Below are 12,392 nucleotides of genomic sequence, written 5' to 3' on the forward strand. Positions count from 1 at the left end.
GTTATTATATTATATATAATAATGGTAGTTGTGTTTCTCCTTCTCCTGACGGCCGTTATTATAATCAAGGTTTCAATTTATGTGTTTTGTTTTGGATACTGCCCTTATTTCTCTTTGATTAACGCTGGTTAACTTGCGTTGAATCAAGTCAACATTGGATGCCGGAAAGTGATAAGCTCGGTCGACTCATCTAGGTCACTCAATTTTAGTAATCGAACTCGCGTACTGCTTTAAAACTAAATCCGCCCCCTGGACGTTCACTCCTTTATATTCAACACACGTTTGAAATGCGACAAGATGTCCTCTCTGTGTAGGTTCCACCATGGCGCTGTTTACAATAAACACTGACATTGTGTTTCATTATTATCATTACCGTATGATATTTCTAACTGTCATGCCGTAGAATGTGTTTAATTTGTTTCTGTACCATAATTTTTTTAATGTACGATAAAATTATTTTATTTATCTACTCATAATAATAGAATTGCTGTACACTGGATAATCGAGGATATGATTTTCTAGCTACAAGATTTATTTTTTCTATTTCGCAGTTTTCAGATAGACCTGTATTTTTGCAGGGTTTTACACGTTGACATGCGCCATCAATTGCCAGTACTCGAAAGTCCCAAATTTTTATAACGACTTGACAGTTTTATGGCAGATGCTTTTATTGCTAAAAAGGAAAGTGTGTGTACTTAATTTTGTTTTATTGGGATTGTTTTAAAATAAATGATGAGAATATACGATCATGTTTCAGCAATAAAACGAAGTTACGACAATATGTCGTGACATTGAAGGAAACTATTCATTAACAATGATTATAAATGCCGATAAAATTACATCAGCTAATAAAACAGAGATTGTTCCTTCGATTACGTAATTTATGATGGCATGAAAGAGTTGAGTGTTATTACAGTAATGTGTGAATTAGTTAGCGACCCTCATTTTAATGTCTGCAGCAATCTCGCCTGTGTTTACATTTCCCACTGAACACGTGTTATCAAAGGGAAATCCCGACAATAACAGAGGTAGTCCCCGTGACGTCACGTAACGGGGTCTGCGCACGCATCGCACGAGCCTTACACTGTGTGTAATCATTTGTAGCAGGTTTCATCCATGGCGCAGACGACAGTGGTTAGCCTGCGAGATGTGAATGTATTGAGTGAAAATCTGCGACAGTTTTTGTAGTGTGGATGCAGCAGAATGGCGGATAGCATTGTGGAAGGGTGGTTGCGTTCTTTGAACCTTGTACACTACACACAAGCGTTCTTAGACAATGGCTATGACGACTTGGAAGTGTGTAAACAAGTCGGAGAGGCGGATTTGGATGCGATCGGTGTCACCAAACACGATCACCGAGAAAAGCTTCTGCGCGCCGTACGGATACTGAAAGAGGAGGGAGGAACGGCTGTGTATTTCACATTGGAGGACCCTATCTCGCCGGAAAATAGTTATGAGGAGACAGTAGTGTTTGCGGATCTGGGCCCTGCCCCAGGATCTCCACCCCAAGGCCTGAGCGCCGAGGCCTACGACGCGGGGAAGACAGCCCTTTTGACTTACCCGAAAGTCCAACTCAAACATATATTGAGGGACAAGTTAGTTGAAGATGAGATCGACTTGTCCAATCCGCCATTCACCACGACGGTAAGTTATGTTCACTTCGGCATCTGATTTTCAGTGAAAGACAGAAGCTGCCTCGTGTTGAAAAGTGTCTAGGATCGGTTCGTGAAATAATGGATTAAATCGCCAAGGGAAATGGGGATTGAAAAAGAGACATTATCGATGATATTTGACATGTAAGCGTCATCAGTTTTTCTTCCGTTTATTCCACCGAGACGGAAGATTCCCGTTGTATATTGCATTAAGTTCCATAATGTGCAACAAACTACTGACAAAGTTGCAATTTCCAAACGGCAGTGTGATGTGATCAAAGATACACAAAACACGGTGATAGCTACAAAATGGAACTATGTTCTGAAATTGTATCAATTTGGCCGTGGCTACTTCAGGAATCTGATTTGGTCATCATGACAGTGGATAATATGCCCACAGCAACCTTCGGGTTTGGTAAAAAGAGCGAGTGGTCATAACCATTCACTTTTAAGCCGTCGTTTTCTGGTGAATGAAATGTTATGTTTCTTCTTCTCTCAGTGCGATCTTGTGAGAGCAGTAACATAGCCACTCTAAAACCATGCTTCAATCCACAATACCAGTTCATAATCCTCCAGCGTAGGCAAAACTCGGACATCGTCCAACGTAAACAAACAAGGAATAGCCTTCACTCGTGAGTGTATAACGGATTGTTTTTGTCAGATGCCTTTCCCTTTTCTAAAGAAAATCGTGTTTACAGAAATAGGTGTGAGGTCAGTCTGTCAAATCCCGAACCCCCACGTAGTAAGAAAACCGCCATCGCCGCGGGATCGCCACGCCGGGCGGTCTCTTTTGAAGTATGACAATCGAGTCAACTTTCGCTAATGTTTCTGTCTACCACTACCCTCAGACATCATCTTTTCACCCCCTTATGGTAATCAGATTTCGTTATAGGGATCATTATTCATTCCTGCTCATTCAGGCATGACTGACTTGGGTTGACACGTTTGTATTTTGGAACTGATTAGATCAGTCCAGAATGCGATACGTCTTTGTTCAGGATTGTTTTACACAGTATTGGCGTGATGAGGAGAAAATATATTTCTTAACAATAACCAACTGACCTAAAACAAATCCTGCTTGATACTATGTATGACTTCTACACCACCACTATTATGACAGCTGAAAGTACAATTATTTAACATTTATAGTGCTAAGCGTACTTCATATGCACAATATCAGATTTGGACTGATAATCACGAAATATAATGGAAAATTAATCACATGAAATATATCTACTTAAGGGTTATATAACCCAGGAGTCAGTGATAATAAATCCTCGCAAGATAGGCTTCGTAACCTTGTTGATAAGATGGGCATGTTTAAGATATGCCTGTTTCTCCAGTGGCGCTGTTGGTGCTTCGTCAGAGGGACTTGCTGATAGTAGTGATTGTTCATGAAGTGTTTATCCTGGCTGATACCCCCCATAATGATGAAAGGTAGCCCCATTGCACAGGTTATGTGTCAGACCAAAGTTCAAAATCTCATAGTGAAGTAACTCAGGCAACCAGAAAGCAGGTAACCAGGATATGTACCCAGTGATAAGCTATTGGCATATAAACAATAGATGTCATTAATCATTAGGTTGTTTATAGTGATATGGTATTAATTTTCAAAATTGATATGATGCCAATATGGAAGGCACACATGCTCTCAAACACTGTGTATATCCTATTGATAACATCCTTAATTTGTGCCAATCTGATTAATTAATCTGCTCCCGTGTGAGATGCGCATTCTGCCAACTAAGCTGTTTCACTGAAGCAGTTTTCTGAGCCAGTCATGTGCATCTGGGTGTGACGAAGGATTCACAGAGGATTGACAAACCATTGCTGTGGTCTGATGGCTGTATTGTTGGGTATTGTCAGCAGATTACCATCAATTATGGCTAATTGCAGTGTTGTCACTCAACCGCTACTGGTTGCTTTATTATTATAGTCAAAATATTAACCACTTCTGTTTTTCAAAACAATGTGACTCAAATAATTAATGAGTGTGTATTTGTGTAAAGATTTATGGCTCTGTGTATGCCTTGTTCTTGTTGTCATTATGTAGCAAAGGAAGCTTCCTGCATCAGGCTAGACTACCATCTAGTTTCTGAAATTAAATATTTTACAGGAAAATAGTTGTTAATTTATTGTTGATACTTACTCCATGTTCCTGATACTGAAGTAGTCTAGACTTGCCAAATATTTGGTTCAGGATCTGTGAGACAGACTAGCACTGGGCTGGTATTCAGGTTATTGCTCAGGTAGAAAAAATATGGTATCTCAGTGTGCTAAGTAAGTTCAATGTTCAGAATCATATTAAGCATCTCAATCTGAATCAATTTGTCCCCAGGTGTATATTTGTAAGATTTGGTTGATATAAACTATGACAGGCTTAGAAACTGGTCTGTGTGATAGTGTGTTTTGAATACTACAAGTATCAGTTGTATGACATCACAATGGAGAACTACATAAAAATAGAACTGTTACAGTTGTATGACATCACAATGGTAAGAAAACCTTGCAAGTATGGTGACAATGGTATGACATCATGGTGAAAGATATATATGACCCAGGAGAGAAAAGCTTGTCAGTTTCAGTGGCCTAGATATTCTGATCAGGTTTTTTGTATGCCAGTGGTTCCTGCTGTGAATAAAATATGTAAATTGAGGTGTGATCAGCATACCTCTATTGTCTCAGTAATAAGACCAAACATGACTAGCTATGTGAAGATGGATGGTTAAGATGGTGGCTATTGTGAGGCATGGTATTCATCATATTAATGGGGATTTAATGACTTGTTTGAAGTAAACAAGAATTACTTGGCTAAATATTTCATGATATGCCGAAGTTGTATATAGACTGGCTCTTTATACAGTGTACTTACTGCATCCACACTATTGTTGACCCTCTCATCAGATATACAGGCCCAGACAGGCTATGAGTATCTTTTTTCATGCAACTTTTGGTGCCTTCCCTAAGTAAGATATTTTGATCCAAATTCTCGACAATTACATATATTGCCATGCATGTCTTTGGTTGATTTTGAGAAAACAGTTTCTGTACCGATACACCAAGATTTGGAAATGTAAACTTGTAGAACCATGAGATGTTATGATGGTCTCTTTTTCAAAGGTTTCTCCTTTGGCTTACAACATGGAGAAATGTGGGGCAGGGGGACAGGCATGAGTTCAAGTTTTCCATGTGTAACTGTAATATGTTAATCCCATTGTTGGTGTCCCCCATCGTGCAGCGACTGCAGCATTGCTTCAGGTGACTAAACATCTACTCACTCGCTTAATGGTTGACTGAAACGCTGACACTGTAACTCTAGAACGGAGGCACACATGACGAGAAGCCATCAGGGGAACAGCTACTGCTGACTTCAGGTGACTGTTCCCATGGGCAACACCTTGACTTGAGCTTATTGCAAACCAAAAAAGTTAAACATTATAAGATCACTCTCAGTCACACGTGAAAATAAGATAAAATTGAGAGTCAAATCATTTTTTCTTGTATTACCGATCAATAAACTTTCCAGATTCGTACAGAAATATACGAACTCCAAAAAAGTTAATGATCACCCGATTCTTTCATATTACTATAGTTAATATGTTGTGCCATGACAGATCAGCTATAGTTATATGAAAGAATCAGGAGATCCTTAACTGTTTTTGAGTAGTATGTTAGGGTCAGTCAGAACTTGGAATACAAGTGAGCACTTCATTTTATGCCTGATGCATGGCAGCCTATGCCAGCTTCTTGGAAGGTGACTTAGTGTGGTGTGCAGTGTACATGGTGTAGGACTGGCGCACTGAGAAGTCAAACATCCGTCATAAAGCCTTGTCAGTAGTGAGGGGACAGGAGACACGTTTACCTGGTGCTATGACAGGTGGGGAGGTTGACCTGGTGTTGTGACAGGTGGTGGAGCGACTGTACAGCAGGACACAGCCTATTGCTGATCGAGGTATAACGTTACGCTTATTCATGTTGTGGGGCTTGTGTTGATAGGTGTAGGTTCCCATGTTGGCTGTTCCATTGCCTGGTATGTGGGCATGATATATAAAATAATAAGATTAGTTTGCAGCAGTAGAATCTAACATATTTAATCCACTGGTCCTTTAATGATAACATATAGCAAAACTCCTAAAAATGGCATATTTCTACTGGTGCTTACGATACCTTATTTATTGGGCAGTTCGGCAAGGACTACAAGACAAGTGCCAATTTCTGACGCTGGTTTGTGGGAACTTTCAACATGACTTTTTTTTCCGTAATTACAAGAATGAATTTTTTATTGTATATTTATTAATGTTTTTTTTTTCTATATTACTTACATATATGGTAAACAACTTTCAAACTCATAGGTTTGTACTACAAAGCTTCTTGTTGCTGTTTAAAGGCATGAGTTACGTCATTGTCCTTAGTCAGACATTGTTCCTCCGCATACTAATAGGAACTTCGAAACACAGCTGTTCAAAAAGGATTGAAGTCATTTTAATGGATTAAAGGACTTGGGTCAAGTTAATGGCCACCTGAAAAAAGATGCGTGGTCTGGAACTAGAAGGCATCTAAAACACTTGTCCATGTTGACAACATCCATGGTTGACTTGATGAAGACATTTTTAATTCATTAACTCCCCCACATAATTAGGAATTTCCTCTGCCTCCTAGCTGTGTGACCTAGCAGGGCTATGTTGGCAGCATACACAACCACCAAGATGTGCATATTTAATCTCGTTAGTCCGCGTGCTTGGATCACATGTCCCCGCCTACGGCCAACGCTAACTTTACATCTCGCTTAAAATAAAATTTAATCATGGAGCGCTGAAGTTGGTTGGAATCTGAACATGATTGCATGCAGCAATGGTGGATTCGTTCAGGGGAGAGTCTCTTGTTTATGTATGATGTAGAGTATGATGAGTATTGATTATGTAGATTATCTGTATATCCTTTACTAGCTTATGTCATGGCCACACTACATATTGAAGATGAATTGTTCTCTCATCAAGTATCTTTGGCTAGTGGCGCTATGCATGGGCCATATATCACATAGCAATTACATCTCTCTGTTATATACTGTTGTGTATTGTCCATTTATCACATGGCAATATCTATACAGCATTATAAATTACCGGTATGTATTATCCATATATTACTAGAGAAAATCTATACAGCATTAAATTGCCAGTCTGTATTATCCATATATCACATATCAGTATCTATAAGTTTAGATATAAATGATATGGTGTAAACTGTACCAATCCACAATTAAAAAAGGTTAAGCTGGCAATAGGCACATAGATGACAAATGCATCTTTGTACAGCTGAATTTACAGACAATATTCCTTGCAATGACCACAGAACCATGTACAGATTTTGTTCAACATGATCCATTTGAAATACATGTATACACATGTGATAACAAAATAATCAATGTTTATCATATGTTTTGGCTGGATATACATACTGTACCATAAAGTCTGTTGATACAGAATGTTAGTATGTGTATGTTGCTGTGTGTATGTGTGAATGTAGAACTGGCTTCATGGCAATACATGTCTTACGTTAAAGAAAAGAATCCTTTATTAAATAATTACACAGCCTGACAAAGTGAGGCGTCACTCCCTTTACGGAAGGAAACCCATAATATTGTCCTAAGATGGCAAATGTTCCACTGCAGTCACTGAAGATGTGACAAGTTTTAAAAGCTTAAGAAAGAAAACTGACCCTATAAGCTTAATGATAAGCTTGAGTGTCCATTTCGCACGTGTTTTAGGGTATGGGGATTTGAAAACCCCTGATGGCCCCACACAGCTAGTCAAACAAAAACAACACAAAGCCTACCTCTAACATGCTTAGTGTTGTTTTGCGACCTTTTGTTGGTTTTGAGCAGTTTAATTTTCAAATAATGGCACTGGCCCCCACCGCATTTAGTCTGTTTACTCAAAAGACAAGCTAAATATGACAAGTAAACACAAGGGCTAGCTCCTGAAGAGGCCTAATGTGGCAAAGTCTGAAGTTTCTCTCTGAACTGAGCCCCCTTGTGGACCGCAGCCACATGTAGATGTGCAAACACGCCTCTGTCACACGGACAGCACTGGGGGTCTCAGGATATGGGGATTTCGGCCAGACTTAGGGGATAATCTCTGTGCAAAGTATACATATATCACTCAAAACAGGTTAAGGACCTCCCCGTTATTTCATTTTTATGTTTTTGCCGTGACAGATTAACTACAGTAATATGAAAGAATCAGGTTGTCCTTAACTTCTTTTGAGTAGTATATGTATTTGTTACTATGCTAATGGTATTGTTTTATGCTGCTGTTGAAATACTATGCAATGCTTGTGCTTGTCAGATTGAAGAGTTGCGTGAATATACGGTAAACTACAGTTATTAACGAACTCGAAGGGACCACTAACTTTAGTTTGTTATAACCATAGTTGTTATAAGCATATATACAGCATAACTATAGCAAATAGTCGGGACAAAAAAGTCAGTTTATTAGATCCATCAGTTCGTTATAAGCGCGTTCGTTATAAACATACTTTACTGTAGTTTGTTTACTCATTTTGGTGTTGGAACATTGTCTCATGTACGTTATTTTCAAAATGTAAGAAGTCTGGCTGATAAGATCGAAAGTATGGAGAGTTATTCAAGTTTATGGATTGTATGAAAATGGCATTTCTCATTGATTAAATACAATAACATTTTATAAAACTTGAAATTTATTCTCTTTGTATATATTATGCTTTGTACACTTTCCCATTTGTACATGTGTTTACTGTATTGATGCAAGATATTTCTGTGCATATGTTCCACGCAGAGACCGTGCCAATATTCTGTAAGCTATATAAACATATTCATAATGAGTCACGATAACAATAAGGAAAACCCAATACCAATATTGCCTGGTATTGGCAGCACTTCTGAATAAGAACTACTAAATAGCATAGTATAAGTCCATTATATCATTGCTTCATAGTCATACATAAATATGGTATAACTTATGAATAATATATGACCATAATAGCCATATTGAGAGATAAAGACTTTAAATTAGATACTGTTTTGTGAGTGATATGAATATGCAAGGCATTGATTGGTTCTATCTGTCCGCAGTGACTGTGTGTACAAGTGCATTGCTATAACACCTAGTTTCTCCGGTGGGGGATGTTTTATGTCCCGTTTAGTTGTGATTGCCGGGAGATCCTCCTGCAGGAGCAGTCCCTTCATTAGACACAATTTCAAAAAGCGAGGCTTCATACTCAACGAGTATCGACACACGAGGGGGCTTTTGTTGAAATCGACTACCGTTTCCATGGCAGCCATCAAAATGAAAATCATCGGTTTTTGTACCATTATTGATTTGGATGGGATTATTTTTATGAATGAGTTTACAGGTGAATTTCCTCAAGTTAAGAAATGGTTTATCAATACCCGGCAGCAGTTTGCAGTGGTTCGGATTGGGAAGACTGATAGGCGTTATCATTGGCAATTCACTGTCAATTCTGGCATCTGTGACTTAAAGATATTGACAGGACTCGCCTGGCTTTATGGAATCTGCTGCATACACTGAAATGATTAATTTACAAAAGCATGTGTGTCGGATGGAAAATATTTTTTCTTGATTCTTAGTCATTTGTTACTGTTAGTCACGTTGGTTGAAGAAACAGATGGTGAATATATTTGATAACAGGAGAACTGAGGTGGTGTGTCTGTTTTTTTGTGTGGGCAAAGATGTGTGTTCAAATATTGTCGGCTGTCCATATAGAGGAATGGCATGTATGATTGTATCCCTATTACGTATTGTATCAGGTCAAACAGGGCCCTATGGAAAAGGTCTACCATCTGAAGTTCAAGAAGGGCAATAAGTTTATCATCAATTAGGTATTGAGTCTTTAACTGATCTGTTAATTGCAACTTTTATCGTGAGTTAATCCAGATGGACCCCCGGTGAACCTGGGTTGATCTGATCAAGGTGAAGCCAGACTGGGATCGGGGCACAGTGACCTGAGGTACTAAGGTCATAGTGCTGTCCAGTTCACTACCGGGATTACTGTCGCATATAAACATACAGATTGGATAATCAGTAAATTACATTTATGGAAGAAAGTCACTTGTGAATTTAATTTCTGACAAGTATCAAAGTTGAATCTTTGGTGCATTGGATTAGAGACACTGCTTGAACTCTTCATGCCTTTGTGGTCAGCAGTGCATGAGAAAGATTTATTAAGAAACGGTTTGACATTTGAATAGAAGGATTTAGTTTTTAACAGTAGTAATAATTCAGATACGAAGAAAAGCTTTCACCTTTATTGTCGAAGTGGGGTGATTACCTCGTTTGTCAGTTGAGATGAGACTGTTAGTTCCTATGTAGATGGTGCTGTGTGTACTGTTGAAAGGCTGTGTAAGTAAGGCTGATGTATCTGGTGTTCAGTAGCCTACTATGCAGAATAGATGGCTCACCAACACTCAGCAGGGTAGTGAATTGATGTTTAATTATTCATTCAACTTGAGGAGGATTGTTGGCATCACAATACTATCTTGTAGACTGAAGTATGACATTGGTTGCTGTGCTTGATGATATATACAATCTCTACCATGACGGTAAACAGCTCATGCGGAATATGCACCAATCTCTGTGATGATAGTAAACAGATTATGCACCAATCTCTATGATGATAGTAAACAGATTATGCACCAATCTCTGCCATGACAGTAAACAGAATATGCACCAATCTCTATGATGATAGTAAACAGATTATGCACCAATCTCTGTGATGATAGTAAACAGATTATGCACCAATCTCTACCATGACAGTAAACAGAATATGCACCAATCTCTGCCATGACAGTAAACAGAATATGCACCAATCTCTGCCATGACAGTAAACAGCTCATGCAGAATATGCACAAGTCACTTTGATGACACTAAACAGCTGATGCACCAATCTCTGCCATGACAGTAAACAGCTGACGCACCACTTTCTACCATGTCAGTATACATATCCCACATTGATCTCTATAATTGGGTACAGCAGCCACTCTGAATCACTGATGGTCTAACAGTTGTGAAGTAAGGGTTATTGAAGTGAGATGAATCATTCTATGTGCCATAAGCTTCATAGTTGCAACACATTGTGACAATGAAGCACATGTTAGACTCTGGTAAACCAATCAGGAGGAACGTTACATCACACCTGGTGGCAACCACACAAAGAACCTGTCACAGATGGTATGTGGGAATGTTGTGTAATGTTGTAGCATCAAGGCATTGCAGCGGGGAGGGGGAATCAGGAAGGGGAGGGGGAGTCATTTGGAAATTGGTATATGTTTTATTAGATCAATGCAGACAGATGTGCATGCTTTTGACATTGAAGTAGGAGAACGTAAAACGAGCAATGTGTAAATAATCACAGCTGTCTTAGTGTTATAACAAGCATTGTTCTCTGGCTGTTTTAGTTGTGATGATATATGTGACATTTGTTTGTTCTTATCATGTGGAAGTTTGTCCTAAACCTCCAGAAAATTATTTCCATAACTCAAAAGCTCTTTGGTTTTATTCAAAATTGTGACTCATGGTGAAAATTTCTGAACTATTTGGTTATGCTGTTTTTCTTATACATTGACAATTTTTTCGACTTGTTCCTTGAAAACAAAATTCTTCTAAGTGAGAGTGACATTTTTTACATTTGTTGATATGTGCCACACAGTAAACTTTGCGTAACTTTACACTTTGAGTTGGGCAAGAGCAGTTGATGTAACTGCAGATGAGTGTGTTCCCCTGCCTTGTACAATGCCCCACATAGCTGGGACACTATCAGTAGAAGACATCTTGTCTGTGGTGTACCCAGGACTATATTGTCACAGCCTGGCTCAGTTTGTCTCCAACCAGGATCACTTTCCCCGCCTGTAGGAGCAGGGGAGGAATAGGCCATGTTATGTTAGCCTTGCTCCAAGGCTGTACTGAAAGAAAAGTCCATGGATTTGTAGTTATTCTATCCTCCTAATAGTCAAGTCTAGACTCCAGTCTCTTAGAGGGACAACTTGTTCTTATTATTTCAATAATCTAGAACTTAGGATTTAAACTAATAATTATTGCCTTAAAGACTTGTGTAAGTCTAGTGTTATGTGTGTAGGGAGAATCTGTCTAGAATAACAGTAGATTTGGGAAACTGAAAGCCATGTGGGTGAAACATAGGGCAGAGTTTAACTTTAGAACCTTTGACAGGTCATGGCAATCATTTGTACAGAGTGTGGGAAATTGTAACAATGTTTTGGATGTAGACATGGCCTGGGACATTATATATTTTAGAATGGCTGTGTGTTTGTGCTATGTCAGAACCAGGCTGTGATTTATGAATCTTCTTGAATAAATTTTCTGTGAGTCAGATTGTATGTTTGATCATTGATCTGATCCTTGGCATTTCTCCAATGCTGACATTTAAGATTAACAGTTTAAGATATTGTGGGGTTTTTTTAAAAAAAGAGAGTTGATTTTTTTTCCAGTTTTGCTTTACTCTTAACTGAACTCCAACACCTATGGAAGTCTTTAAGGATATCAAGATTGAAAGAGATATCTCCTCTGCAGTGAGTGAGTGAGTAGGTTGGCTTCAGGCCACATTGAGAAATATTCTAGAAATATCACGTTGGGGTACACCAGAAATGGGCTGCACACATCGTACCCATGTCGGGAATCGAACCCGGGTCTTTGGCGTGATGAGCTAATATTTTAACCACTAGGCTACCGC

General features: G+C 38.8%; 1 protein-coding gene across 6 annotated transcripts in view; it reads left to right on the forward strand.

Annotated features, from left to right (window-relative positions):
• Positions 1–1,078: 1,078 nt before the first annotated feature.
• The window catches only part of LOC124140309, a 119,805-nt gene continuing 108,491 nt past the window's right edge, over positions 1,079–12,392 (forward strand). For all 6 annotated transcript variants that reach the window (XM_046507821.2, XM_046507827.2, XM_046507824.2 and 3 more), the window contains exon 1: positions 1,079–1,644. In XM_046507821.2, coding sequence (XP_046363777.1) covers positions 1,204–1,644 — 441 coding nt within the window. In that variant the 5' untranslated portion in view covers positions 1,079–1,203. The remainder of the gene's footprint in view (positions 1,645–12,392) is intronic.

The sequence above is a fragment of the Haliotis rufescens genome, unplaced genomic scaffold (genome assembly GCF_023055435.1).
Source record: "Haliotis rufescens isolate VD_foot unplaced genomic scaffold, xgHalRufe1.0.p SCAF_5, whole genome shotgun sequence".
NCBI lineage: Eukaryota > Metazoa > Mollusca > Gastropoda > Lepetellida > Haliotidae > Haliotis > Haliotis rufescens.